This window comes from Gobio gobio (genome assembly GCF_949357685.1).
Source record: "Gobio gobio genome assembly, chromosome: 6".
In the NCBI taxonomy this organism is placed as follows: domain Eukaryota; kingdom Metazoa; phylum Chordata; class Actinopteri; order Cypriniformes; family Gobionidae; genus Gobio; species Gobio gobio.
Window position 1 is genome coordinate 46,691,184 of NC_137102.1, and position 15,767 is coordinate 46,706,950.

The following is a 15,767-nucleotide window of genomic DNA, read 5'->3' on the forward strand; positions in this document are numbered from 1 at the left end:
AGTATTTTGCAGTTTAATATTCACAGACACTAGTATATATTCGGCTACAGTCTGGAGCCCTGTGCTTAGATAAACGAGGAAGAGACTGAACGCAGCTGTGGGTACCGAATATACTCGGGAGTCGGTACTACCGCAGAAATGCTGGTATCATCACATTTTTATAATTTCAGTACTGACTTGGTACCGAAGTACCGGTACTTGTGACATCCCTACTGTGTGTTCCTACTGTGTGTAAAATGTGTTCCATTCAACACATTTTACCATATTCAGATGGATTCCTCAGAATTCCACAGATGAACTGACGCAAAAAAACCCAAAACAAAATAGGAAAATGTGTGCAGATTCTATATGGAACTTGGCATTGCTAGTCTAATGCATTAGAAGTAGGTATGCATGATATATTGATACCACATTGGTTATTAGCCTAATATTAGAGGCTAATATTTTTCAAAATATATCACATCACACTGTTGATGTAGAATTTTACATTTTCATGCTCATTTCCCCTATTTTTACTTTTAAAAAGTAATTAAAAGTAATCCTGAGAAATGCTAATAATTTAATAACACTGTAATATTGAGCAAAAATCGAAATAAATATCTTTGTTTGTAATGTACGTTATAATGTTGCGATGCCCAAATTCACTTATAACATTTAAATCAATTGATTTTACTTTTTTATGTTTTATTTTTGGTTTATTTTGACAAAATCTTGTAGAATATTCATTATTTATTTGATGGTGATGATGATGAGTATTATTATTGAGAGATTATAATTCTATTAATAGTCTCTATGAACACAATGTGTTCGGGATGTTACCTACACTTATGGCTCGGGTCCCTCAATAAGAATATAAAAAAATATTCAAATAATAAAATAACTGTAATTATAATTATTTATAAAAGATTATGGTAACACTTTATTTTACAGTGCCCTTGTTACATATGTAACATGTAGTAATTACTGTTAAAATAAAGTGTAACAAAGATTATTATTATTATATTAATTTTAAATATTTAAGTATTGAAAACAATTGATTTTAGTTTGTGTTCTTAGACAAAATACTACAGAATTTGGCCACAGCATGAGAATAATTATTGGCTCATTGGTATCAGACAGAACTTTCATATTGGTGCATCTCTAATTAGTAGTACTGTATATTTAAAGTCTTTAAAACGAACCGTTATGAACATTTAATAAGCAAAGTGAATGAATGATTTAAATAACTAGGAGGAGGGATTTTGGTTTCTGGCTTTGTGTTTAGGTGAATGTCTGTCTAGACCTCTTCAGACTGCGGTCTGCGCGGTGACTCTGCCCCCCTCTGGCCAAACGCAGGCAGTGCACTGTCTTTTCCACATTTCTACATGTTGCTGACCCAGAACAGATGATATCGGCTTACCGAGACCACAGACACTTTGCTAGAATGTAGTTGTGTGTTTGATGTGGTGGGTGTGTCTGGGCGTGTGTGTGTTATTTTAGTTCTCTGTGTGAAATAAAAGACACTTCACATCTGTGCCTGAAGGAGCGCGTGAGATCATACCACCAGAGTTGCGCTCACACATTTATAGCTGATCGTGTCTAGTTTTACCATATAAAGGCCATCACTTCTGTCGGCCAGTGTTTGTCACATCCTGGTATCTCACACAGATTGACTGAGTGACTCAGACCGCACCTGCGGTCACAGGAAACACTGTCCACAAACAGGAAGTGCTACAATACAGCTTTAATGTGGCTTAGTGTGTGACTCACTCAATCTGCAATCACACAAAAGCACAGAAACTCACACGTGCATGTAAAACTTTGTGCAGAAATGTGGACTGGCTAATATTAATGGTCCATAAGTATTTTTATAATCATGGTCTTGTGTGTATGATGGTCTATAATGTACTTTCAGGCTAAATGCACAAATATATGCATACACACATTTGGAGCAGGGCTTTTAGAATTGTGTATTCTTAATTTACTTAATTTTTTGTCCATTCATTTTGGTTTTGTTTTCTTTAGCTTTTGCTCTGTGGCTAAATTTTCATTTGTTTTTTTGTTTTGTTTTGTTTTTCAGACAATTTATTCAATATTTTAATTTAAGGATTTTAGAGTATTTTAGTAAGTTGATGCTCTAACATTTATTTATTGGTTATCCATAACTTAAAGTAAAAGAAAACATCTTTGTTTAAGTTGTTCCAATTCCATTTATACTACTGTTCAAGTTTGTGGTCAACAAGGTTGTTTTCTTTTCTTTTCATCTCTTTTATTATGTAAATTAATACTTTTATTCAGCAAGGATGCATGAAGTGACACTAAAGACATATACAATGTTACAAAATTGTCAATTTCAAATAAACTTTCTGTTCATCAAAAAAAAAGAAGAAGAACGGAGTGTCTATTCACACCAAGTGCAAATAGTGTGCCTTGTTGGCAAGTGCTATTCGCACTAGCTCTGCCTAACAATGCCTGGTTAAATATAAATAATTTACACTCTGTTATTATTGCATCCTATTAATGTACAACAATACTGAGGTGCAAATAGTATGTATCTGTCAAAATAAAGTATAAATTGCATGTAATAAATTACTATTTAGCCTCGGCATCCTGGCCAAAATTTGCCCATTGGCCCCTGTCCATCATGGCCTCCTAATCATGCCCATATATATATATATATATACACGATTGGTATCATCCCTCAGTCTCCTCTCCACCAATCAGCTGGTGTGTGGTGGGCATTCTGGCGCAATATGGCTGCTGTCACATCATCCAGGTGGTGGTGGTTGAGGAGATTCCCCCCTTCTATGTAAAAGCGCTTTGTGAGTGCCTAGAAAAGCACTATATAAATGTAATTATTTATTATTATTTACACACATAGCAAATAACTGCTACTTTTACATGGTGTAAATAGAATATATCACTATTTTCACTTAGCATGCTATTTCACTTATTAAATAGCATCTACAGCTATTTGCACTTAGTGTAAATATCATCTATCGCTAAGAATTTTATTTTCACTTGGTGTAAATAGAATCTAGTTGCTATTATATGCAAATAGCCACTGCCAAAAAAGAAATCCAAAGCATATTTGTTCAATATTGATGATAATTTATTAAATATAACAAATTATATTTTAAATGATTAAAAATAATACATTATTTTAAAATATAAAAAATGTAACTGTACTAATATTTCATAATAGTACTATTTTTATTTTGATCATCAACGCATCCTTGGTGAGCATAAGAGATGACTTAAAAAAATCGCGCACACACACACACACACACACACACACACACACACACACACACACACACACACACACACACACACACACACACACACACACACACACACACACACACACACACACACACACACACACACACACGTTTGTTTTTGTGAAATGTGAGGACATTCCATATGCGTAATGGTTTTTACACCGTACAAACCGTATTTTCTATCCCCTTACACTGCCCCTACCCCTAAACCTAACCCTCACAGGAGACTGTGCAGTTCACTTTCTGTGATATATATATATATATATATATATATATATATATATATATATATATATATATATATATATATATATATATATATATATATATATATATATATATATATATATATATATATATATATATATATATATAATATATATTTTAAAATATTACTGTTTTTAATTTATTTTTGATCAAATAAATGCAGCCTTGGTGAGCATGAGAGATGACTTTCAAAAACATACAAAAATTCTTACAAATACATTAAAATAAAATAATTGTAATATTTCACAATATTACTGATTTTATTGTATTTTTGATAATCGATGCAGCCTTGGTGAGCATGAGAGACGACTTTTTAACAACATGCAAATAAATCTTACCATCTCCAAACTTGTCAATGGTTCTGTAGTGTGTGTTAGGACTTGTTAAATATGATACAGAGGGGAGAACAAGTATTTGATACACTGCTGATTTTGCAGGTTTGCCCACTTACAAAGCATGTAGAAGTCTGTAATTTTTCTCATAGGTACTCTTCAACTGTGAGAGACGGAATCTAAAAATCTACAGAAAATCTACAAAAATTCAGAAAATCACATTGTATGATTTTTAAGTAATTTGTTTGCATTTTATTGCATGACATAAGTATTTGATACATCAGAAAAGCAGAACTTAATATTTTGTACAGAAACCTTTGTTTGCAATTACAGAGATCATATGTTTCCTGTAGTTCTTGACCAGGTTTGCACACACTGCAGCAGGGATTTTGGCCCACTCCTCCATACAGACCTTCTCCAGATCCTTCAGGTTTCGGGGCTGTCGCTGGGCAATACGGACTTTCAGCTCCCTCCAAAGATTTTCTATTGGATTCAGGTCTGGAGACGGGCTAGGCCACTCCAGGACCTTAAGATGCTTCTCACGGAGCCACTCCTTAGTTGCCCTGGCTGTGTGTTTCAGGTCGTTGTCATGCTGGAAGACCCAGACACGACCCATCTTCAATGCTCTTAGTGAGGGAAGGAGGTTGTTGACCAAGATCTCGCGATACAAGGCCCCATCCATCCTCCCCTCAATACGGTGCAGTCGTCCTGTCCCCTTTGCAGAAAAGCATCCCCAAATAATTATTTTTCCACCTCCATGCTTCACGGTTGGGATGGTGTTCTTTGGGTTGTACTCATCTTTCTTCTTCCTCCAAACACGGCGAGTGGAGTTTAGACCAAAAAGCCCTATTTTTGTCTCATCAGACCACATGACCTTCTCCCATTCCTCCTCTGGATCATCCAGATGGTCATTGGCAAACTTCAGACGGGTCTGGACATGTGCTGGCTTGAGCAGGGGGACCTTGCGTGCGCTGCAGGATTTTAATCCATGACGGGGTAGTGTGTTACTAATGGTTTTCTTTGAGACTGTGGTCCCAGCTCTCTTCAGGTCATTGACCAGGTCCTGCTGTGTAGTTCTGGGCTGATCCCTCACCTTCCTCATGATCATTGATGCCCCATGAGGTGAGATCTTGGATGGTGCCCCAAACCGAGGGAGATTGACCGTCATCTTCATCGTCACCGTCATTCTAATAATTGCGCCAACAGTTGTTGCCTTCTCACCAGGCTGCTTGCCTATTGTCCTGTAGCCCATCCCAGCCTTGTGCAGGTCTACAATTTTATCTCTGATGTCCTTTCACAGGTCTCTGGTCTTGGCCATTGTGGAGAGGTTGGAGTCTGTTTCATTGAGTGTGTGGAAAAATCATACAATGTGATTTTCTGGATTTTTGTTTTAGATTCCGTCTCTCACAGTTGAAGTGTACCTATGATAAAAATTACAGACCCCTCTACATGCTTTGTAAGTAGGAAAACCTGTAAAACTGTGGGTGAATATTTCATTGTGATCTGTTCCTTTCTCTTTGCATGTACCACGTGAAGTTTTAGTATTTGAAAAATACTACAAATGGAATATACGTTTTTACATTTGATTTGATTAAGTGATTTTTTCACATTAGCATCATATTATGATTCATGTTTTTATTTCATCATTTTTTTTTTTTTTACACACGGTGTGTATTTTTTTCTTTAACATTTATTGTGGTGCAATGCAATTTCAAGCTGCATAACAAGTATTACTTTCTTAAATATTAGAAAAACTTATTATCAAACTTCTTATGCAGTCCTGCTAAAAGACAGTAGAGGGTGCCAAAGATTCAGCTATGATTGCCTAGACATGCATCACCTCTCTCTCTCCCTCCCTCCATCCCTCTCTCTTCCTCCCTCCCTCCATCCCTCTCTCTCCCTCCATCCCGCCACTTTTTTGCAATGTCTTAAAACAATGAAACTGCTTTTGTTTGGCCTTCTGTCAGGTATTGAGCAACATAAAAGCTCTTTATGTCAGTGTTGCTCTGCCCCCTTCTGTGATAATGTCCTCTATCCTCTCCTGGACAGGAAGCGGTCGCCGGTTATAAACAGGACGTTAACTCATCTAAACGTGCTGCTTCTGGTCAGACAGTGTTTGTGTGGATGTTATCCTCAATGCTTAAGGAAGTGTGTGAGTGGTGACGTCTTAACAGGAAGTGTTTGTGAATTGGTGCTGCTAGCAGGGCTGCATTTGCTTCTGACCACATGATCTGTAACGTGTGTATGTTCATGAAGACTGTGACCGACACTAATAACCAGTGAATTATTGCATGCAGGTTATAATTTAAAAGTTTAGTTTACCGGAAAATTGTCGTTCCAATCCAAACCCGTAAGACTTTCGTTCATCTTCAAACCACAGATTTCTGTCCCTCCATTGACAGCTATGCAACTACCACTTTGACGCTTCAAAAGGTTCATAAAGAGATCGTAAAACAAATATCCATATGAATTGTGCGGTTTATTCGAAATTTTCTGAAGAGACACGATCGATTTGATGTCTTTTATATCACATTTGTATTTCGAAAATTAATGAAAGTCTTACAGGTTTGGAATGACATGAGGGTGAGTAACTGATAACTCTTTCATTTCTGGGTGAACTATCCCTTTAAGGACAGCGAGCTAATGTGTGGCCGTCTCAAACACAAACTTGTTTCTATTAGCAACAGGCCTCATGAGGGATTGAAGCAATGAGCCACGAGGGACTGTTTACAGTGGCAGTGGGTTTACATGGGTTCCGGGATGTGGCTAAGCACAATGCGCAAAACAAATTCTTAAGGACCAATTGACCAATTGCAATTGTGTGGCCTTTAGTCCATATGGTCTTATCTATATGCTGACACCCTCATGTTGAAGAAAATGCCATGCGTTTAGTAGATATATACGCATTTGAAATGTCTTTTTTTGGGGGGGAAACGGACTAGGAATATTAATATTAAAACAAGTCTTGTCAAATAAAATGCTTTTTAGAATGCTTTTTAGAATACCACCTGCCACTGACAAGCATTTTGCAAATCATAGTTTGTGGGTGTGTTGTCAGTCATGCTAACTAAAATCTATGCTACACACACACACACACACACACACACACACACACACACACACACACACACACACACACACACACACACACACACACACACACACACACACACACACACACACACACACACACACACACACACACACACACACACACACACACACACACACACACACACACACACACACACACACACACACACACACACACATATACAGGGTTTTTGTGAAATGTGGGGACATTCCATATGCGTAATTGTTTTTATACTGTACAAACCGTATTTTCTATCCCCCTACACTGCCCCTGCCCCTAAACCCATCACAGGAAACTGCACAGTTTACTTTTTGTGAAAAAAACTTGTTCTGTATGATTTATAAGCATTTTGAAAAGTGAGGACATGGTTAACGTCCTCATATTTCACCCTCTTTTTGTAATACCTATGTCATACCCATGTCATTATACACATTTGTGTCCTGATATTTCACAAACACACACACACACACACACACACACACACACACACACACACACACACACACACACACACACACACACACACACACACACACACACACACACACACACACACACACACACACACACACACACACACACACACACACACACACACACACACACACACACACACACACACACACTTTTGAACTAACACTGAACAAATAAGCTTTTATAGTATTTATTAATTTAGGCTAATGGCTAATTTATAATTGTAATATTGTTCAATGTTAATAATTTTTGTCATTAATGTTATATTCATTAATGTTTAACTTATACAACATTGATGTTAACATTTTTTAGTATAGATTATTATAAACATACATTAATAAATGCTGTAAAAAATATGGTTTATTGCTAGATACCTAATGCATTACTACATTAACCTGAAAATGTTTGATCCCCATGAGGAAAACGGCATATAAATAATCCTAAATTATGTTTTCTGAAAATGTTAAAATGCAGAAAGTTTTCTGTGATGGGTAGGTTTGGGGTTAAGGGATAAAATATATAGTTTGTACACTATAAAATCATTATGGAAAGTCCCCATAAAACATTGAAACCATGTCCATGTTCAAGCTATTGTTCATCCAACCAGATTTTACAGCCGTAACTGTCCAGCTGAAGAGTAACTGTGGTCTCCTCTCCTTTGGTCGGGTTCAGACTCATATGGTCAGTTATGTGTAAACTAAGCTATAGGGCAGTGTGTGTGTCAGTGTGAGATGAGTTCAACAGATTGTGAAGCTCAAAGATCACAACCTTTTAAAGAGAGGAAATTAATATCCACACAGGAAGTATACAAATGTTCTCCTGGGAACTTCCTGTCAGCACACTTGGCGCGCACAAACCTCTGTTGACCTCCAGTGTGTGTGGAAGATGTTTGTAAGATGCGATTTGGGTCAGTGAGTTCTTGTTTTTAGAGCCATTGTGAAACATGGAGGAATTTCTCAACGCCGCTGTTCTCATCCAGCTGTAATGCTACTGTGTGTGTGTGTGTATCAGTAATACATGAGGTGTCATGTTTGTTTAGGTAACCAGTAAAGAATTACTCAACCTTATGAAGAACAGCACTGCAGTGTTATTTGTAATGTTAAAGTTCGTTGCGGTCTAGAGCGTTTGAAACGGCAAGAAACACACAAACACTGCATCTAAAGACATTCGTCTTGTCTTTGTATATCTTTCCCCTTCATCTCTATTGTTTTCCATTTCTCTTTTTCTTCTCTGCACTGCCCTTTTGTTTCTAAAATGGGGAAAATATCATATACTCATAAGTGTGTGCGTAAATCTGGCTAAACCTTTGGGGACATTAAGCGTGTCCTTGTTTGTGTTTAATTAACGTAAATGTGTTTTTACATTTTTAAAATGCACTTTTTTTTAGGGTGTGGGTTTTGGGTTAGTCTAATATTTATAATTGGCTGTATATAAAAACAAGAGAAGTCTATGATACGTCCCCATTTAGTGTGTGTGTGTGTGTGTGTGTGTGTGTGTGTGTGTGTGTGTGTGTGTGTGTGTGTGAGAGAGAGAGAGAAAGCAGCTTTAGTGTTTAAGCTTCAAACGTGCTGAGAGCAGATCTGTCTCATGGGAATGTGTGTCACAGGTAAATAGGTTTCTGTGGGCCGTTTCTTTGTGTGTGTGCGTATGTGTGAGTGTGTGTGCGTGCGTGTGTCTTCTGCACAATCTCAGCTGAACCTCTGGCTGCACTCAGAAGATCTGCTGTGAAATACTGGAAGCCTCACTGCTGGTCATATAAAACAAACAATGCAAAGCATAAATATACGTGTAATGTATACGCGTTTAAATAGTTGCGTAAATGCCTGTTCCCATGAATACGTTTCCAGAAGCATCATGTTTGAGATAATCCAGACCGTGCTTCTCAAAAAATAATATACAAAACAGACATTAACACTCGTTTTCTGACAGACATTAGCAATCATCTTAACGAAATGCAGAAAGGTCACACACGCACATACACACTTTAGTGCTTGATTTCCCACATCCAAGATTGGATTGCAAAACATGCTCACAAAAATCCTCAAAGGGGGACCATCCCTGTGGATTCTGGGTAATGTGCCCTTCAGCAGCACTCCTGTGATTGGTCCAGACCTCCATCAGTCAGTCCAAACCTCAAATGCACTGGGTGTGCCCAACCATTTCAACCCACCCACTGAACCAGTGCTGCAAGCGTTATCATTCATGTTGACACACACACACACACATAATTGAGACCAGATGTTCACTTTGTAGCTGAGATGTTTCCTTCTGTCCCAAATACTCTAGCGTCTTGAGGGACACGGTGATGAGTGTGTCCTGCTCTAAATGAGGACACCACACACATGCTGAAGCTCTCTTCAGACTTCATAAAGCTGCATGACTCCCTGTGGACAGGAATAATCACATTTTTATAAGCACTACATTGTCAAAAGCTGGCGATCATGTTTTTTGTTGTCTTTTACGATTGTTTGGCACTCGTCAGATTGTGTGATATGATGCCATTGAGATTTTGGGTAAAGCCTTGTCTTTCATATCACACTACACTACGCATAATGCATCTTAGTCCTCTCATTGGTTCTTAATGACAACATAATGTGAACCGTCACATTGATAAATATGTATGGGATCATTCTTCTTACTCAGGGCTCAGTAATAAAAAAAAAATTTGTGCTGTCAAAGGTTTCTTATGCTCACCAAGACTGCATTCATTTAATGAAAAATACAGTAACAATAATATTGTGAAATTATTAAAATTTCAAATGACTGTTTTCTATTTTAATATATTTAAAAAATGTAATTTGTTCCTGTGTTGCCAAGCTGAATTTTCAGCAGCCGTTACTCCAGTCTTCAGTGTTACATAATAATTTCAACTTGTATACATCAACACTAGATAATATATTATGAACAAACATGAATTGGATTAATAAAAGATTAAACGATTATTTCATCTTGAATTATTTTCGTTATTAGTTCACAATACCAACTAATGTTAAAATATTGAACCTTATTGTAAAGTCTTACCAACATTGTTTTCTTCAGTAAACTTTTTTTTTTTCTTTACAAATCACAATCTAGAAAATTAAATAGCTTATACACACTTTTGTTGGCAATTTTGGCCAAACCTCATTCATTTTAAAGGGATAGTTCACCCAAAAATTAAAATTCTGTCATTTACTCACCCTCAAGTTGTTCCAAACCCGTATGATTTTCTTTGTTCTGCTGAACACAAAAGAAGATATTTTGAAGAATGTTTGTAACCAAGTAGACAGAGCAACCATTGACTACCATAGTAGGGGAAAAAATACTATGGTAGTCAATGGTTGCTCTATCTGCTTGTTTACAAACATCCTTCAAAATATCATCTTTTATGTTCAGCAGAACAAAGAAACTCATACAGGTTTGGAACAACTTGAGGGTGAGTAAATTATAGAATTTTCATTTTTGGGTGAACTATCCCTTTAACCAGCTACATTATTTTAGTGACAAATAAGCAGAATACATCACAAAAAAACACGTTTGAGTTTGGATAATAAAAATGTATGTAAAACATCAATGATATATGATTTTCAGTGGCAACGCAGCACTGATCTAAAACAGGAAGTGACTGGCCTGAAAAATTTCTCGCTGACTTCGGGGCAGAGCCTTATTGTTGAGCTTTATTACTTTTCACTCTCTTAAATGTAAATGCATCATTCTCACTCTTTCGGTCTCTGTGTTTCTCTTTGCAGTTGGTTGCGGTGTTTGACGAACAAGAGCCTCATGTCGGAGGTGACGGCACGAGCGCGAGTTCCACGGGCACACAGTCGCCTGAGCTCTTCTCTGGAGAGCCGTCCACCTCCACCCCACTATCTGCCTTCCAGCCATACCTGCCCCACAGTGAGATAGAGGTCACCACATCCACGCTACGAACCAGTAAGAGAATCTGATAATATAGTCAAGGTGTTTGATATTTGCTGGAAGCTCTGGAAGTTTTGTTTTTTTGTGTCACTCATTGTGTCTTTCCTTTCTCACAGACATGCCTTTGCATGTTCGTCGCAGTAGCGACCCGGCGTTGTTAAACCTGACAGCGATGTCTTTCTCTGAGCCGAGCACGCAACCCGAAGAACCTTCCAGGAAAAACCCCACACGTTGGTCCACCACCGCTGGCTTCCTGAAACCACGTTTATCCACTGGCACCAACAGCCTGGAAAGGAAGGTATGACGTGGCTGTGAAGCTCCAGACCTTTGGAGTTGAAGAACATAAATGACTTAAGGCCTGTTCGCACCAAGTATGATAACTATATTAGAGTCCACACCGGTGCTCGATATCGTCCTGTTTATTATAAGCACGCACTGCAGTAATGCTGTCTGCTGCTTTAAATGCTTGAGCTCTTTAAAGCAGGATGCATTCTGATTGGCTGTCAATGTTTTTATCAGTCATCAGCTGGAAACAATTTTTTTCTAAGTCTCTTACGATTCAAGTGATTTCTTAAAACAATATAGTGGTTGTTATAGTCCTTGGTGTGAACATACCTTTAAAGGCATAGTTCACCCAAAAATTACAATTCTGTCACATTCTTTCACCCTCATGTCATTCCAAACCTATATGACATTCTTGTTTGAAAGAAGATATTGTGAAAAATGTTACAGTGGGGTTTTTTTTGTACATCAAATGAAAGTCAGTGGGATCTAGTGTTGTCACGATACTGGAATTTCCAACTTCTATACGATATCTTGAAACATTGATATTCAGTACCATTTTCGAGACCACAAAAACTGCCATATATACTGCCATAAAGATAATTTATTATCTCATAATTTTTTTAATAATTTGGGTAATTTTGTTGCAATAGCTCGCACATAGAACAGGGAGGCTTTATTTGTATCGTTGAACTACATTTACAACAAAAAAAGACAAGTAAACAGTAATAAAATAAGAACAAATAAACAAATTTAAAAACGATAGCACAAATAAATACAATAAAGAGACAAATGAAATAAACATGGCCTTTAATTTTCTAACAGTATTTTTAGGTAAGGAATACTACAGAAATTAAAGTAATCAAAAGTAAAATAACACTGGATAGTTTTCATTGTAAAAATGTATTAAAGTCACAAAAGTTTTGTTCTTGGATTAACATGAGACCGCAGCAGGAATATTAGGCTGCTGTCACTTTAAGAGCTTATGCACAGATCCAATATACTGTTACACAACATGCTTTCTCTGAAATATTTGCGTTCCTGTATTTACCTGAATACTCTGCAAGATGGGCATTTTGCCGTAATTGTGTTTGTATTTGAGCGTTTATGTGCCATAAGCCAATTTGGAAGTCAATTTGGTACTCGCAAGCTGTTTGAGAGGCGGCTTTATGTGAGCACCACTTATATAGGTCAGTGGTGTGTAGGGTTGGGTACCGAAACCCAATGCCGGTACCTATATAACTTGTATGTAACCGGACCGAATCAGAACGCAGATTTCGGTGCCACTTAAATTCAAACGTGCCAGAGACAGATGCGCTCAGCGCTCATCACATATCACAACTATTCAGTGTTTTCAACCACATAATGTTTATTTTAGGTTTCATACATTTAAATGCACAAAAGTACTAGCAAAAAGCTCCTTTCAGATGGTTATAATTTGACTACGTGTTTTATTCAGATCAGATACACATTATATAGTAACTATATAGTTTACTCTATTCTTCTCCCAGTTCAGCGGTCACTGACTTTCATGTATTTCGTGAGACGAGGATGAATTTACGTGATGTAAATCCGACAGATCCGATTCTCTGAGGCGCAAACTAACATGGCGGTGCCCATCGCGCATTATAGATCAACCAACTTGATCATCATAAAAGGTTTTAAATGACAAAACGCATTCTAAAATATTTAGCCAGTACTATTCAACTGGATTGAATGAGACGAGTGAGTGAGAGGAGGCGGGCGTGTGTCAATTCGCCGTCGGAGAGAAGAGACAGTGCGAACATGCATCTGTTATCAGTGTATCGATACTGTAGAAAAGGAGTATTGAAACCATTTCAGAAATTTCAGTATCTATACATATCGAAATACCTGGTTTTGACAGCACTAGTGGCAGCCAGTGTTGAGTCTGTTGTTTTTGGACCCCATTGACTTTCATTGTATAAACCAAACATTCTTCGAAATATCTTCTTGTATGTTCCACAGGAAAAAAAAATGTCATACAGGTTTGGAACGACATGAGAGTGAGTAAATTAAGGGATAGTATTCTTGGGCAAACTATCTCTTTAATGCCCATCTCTGATGCTTATTAATGTTCACACAAAGGTTGTCAAGACATCTAGAGGTAGTAAGTGCTAAGAGGCACTTGAATTTACTCTCGGAGCTGTAATGCGGTTTTGCTGCTTTTGAGGCCATTGGGTTCCTGCTGGTGTCGTTTCTCAGATCATATCAGATAAATCTGTCATCTTTAGTGGCAGAGGTCACATCACCCTTTATGACACCTCTATGAATATTTACTGTCATTTCTGAAGGGTTCACAGCCCCACGTCTCACAAACAGTAAGAGCTCTATAAAGCAAGCCACTTGACGGCGGAGAATGTTGTGCTGCCATTTGAGTTAAATTTATTGTGTGCGTGTGTGAGTTCATTTAATGTGTTTGCTGATGTGACCATCATTTCTCTGTCTTCTCTTCTTTTAGCAGAGTAATGCTTATGTCAATGCTAGTCATAAAACTCTCCAGACAATGAGTTATGGATTTCACTCGCTCACACACTCCCCCTCTCATCTCCGTTATTCCTTTGCAGTATTAGGCTTTGATTTACAGCCTTTTCTTCTTATCTGCCAGCGCAGTACCAAAAAAAAAATGTGGGCGTGCATGGCAGTTTACTAGTATATTAAATTGTAATCTGACCTTCCATCTAAATGTGAATTATTTTTTGGTTCATAGTTTACTGAGTAGGGAATCAACAGGGAGCCAAGGCCGGTTTCACACTGCACGCATTAGCAGAGCGTAAGCAGCGCATATTTTTTTCCGGCGCCCATTTTAACAGATTAGAGCATTCACACCGCACGCAGAGGTGGCGTGTCGCAGAAGCGGCAGTGCTGCGATCGTTTTGGCGCAGAGAGTCTATTTTTGCTGCACTGCTCACGCTGAATTAAAGCCACAGTGCATTGTTTTTGATCAAAATGTACCTGATTAACATGAAAAATAACACATTTAACCATGAAACCATGTAGTGAAGTGTTCTGTGTTGTCCGGCGCTATGAAAAAATAAAATAAAATGCACGAAAACCATCACTGCCAGAAGTTTTTTGCCCAAACTTCAAAGGACCGTTTAAATGATTAAAACTAGAGGCATATCTTAACTTTAAGGTTACTTTTATTATGTAAACTACCTATATACAGCATGTTATATGCATGTGTGTTTGGGACATAGGGGAACACGGTCGCGTCGCAGCAGATATATGCTGCCCATCATAAATCAAAGCACGAGACAGACAGGGTTTGGGAGGAGAACACCGGAAAAGGTGACAGAATGGATGATATTCGTCTGTATTTGCAGTACACACGCCAAGGTTCAGCTGCGCGACAAACACTGCCAGTGTGAAAGCACAACGGGCGCGCGCTGCTCCGCTCTCCATACGCACAGCTTCGGCGCTGCAAGCAGTGTGGAACCGACATAAGACATATGATATCATTTATTGCTAATTCATTTACCCATCTATCTTTAAATCTCTTTCACACTCTCTTCAGGGCAGAGGTGTCGACACATATCGTAGTCTTCCTCGTGATGCAGGGCAGTGGTCCAATCAGAAAGAGTTTCAGCGTGAGAAGGCCCGTTCCTCACTCAGCGCCAATCATCCCATGGTGGACTGCTGGCTGGAGCGACAAGAACAGGTGGGGACAGTAATGATCCACATTCCCATATATCATAAAATTATTAAAAATATATATTTTTTGCTATTTTAAGTAGGGCTACAAGATTTGGAAATTAAATCTAATTAAGCTTTTTCTGATGATAAATGATTTTATAAATGAGTTTCCTCTGCTTGTTTGTTAGGCTGCACAATTTGGCCAAAAAAGATATTATAATAATTATAACTCTTGAAACATGTATTGCATTTATTTATGTAATTAAATATCTGCCTTTGCAAGATGATAATCACACTGTCATTTCGCAATTTCGGTTTTATTTCGATTTAATTGTGCAGCCTTAATTTTAATGGTCATGTTTCTACATTATACATGAAAAAAGTTTCTGTCAAGTACAGCAGTAGAGCATTTATTAAAACCAGACTGTAGAAATTAATCTGTGAATTTCCACAAATTCAGTATGACTTCAGACTGAAGTCAGATGCCAGTGGTGCCTATTGGGA

The 15,767-nt window shown here is 37.8% G+C and overlaps 1 protein-coding gene across 4 annotated transcripts in view; it reads left to right on the top strand.

The window, feature by feature from the left end:
* Positions 1-15,767, top strand: part of pard3ab (par-3 family cell polarity regulator alpha, b) — a 140,826-nt gene that overhangs the window by 45,044 nt on the left and 80,015 nt on the right. For all 4 annotated transcript variants that reach the window (XM_079818835.1, XM_079818837.1, XM_079818836.1 and 1 more), the window contains exons 3-5: positions 11,159-11,342; positions 11,444-11,625; positions 15,145-15,288. In XM_079818835.1, the coding sequence (XP_079674961.1) occupies positions 11,159-11,342; positions 11,444-11,625; positions 15,145-15,288 (510 nt within the window). The remainder of the gene's footprint in view (positions 1-11,158; positions 11,343-11,443; positions 11,626-15,144; positions 15,289-15,767) is intronic.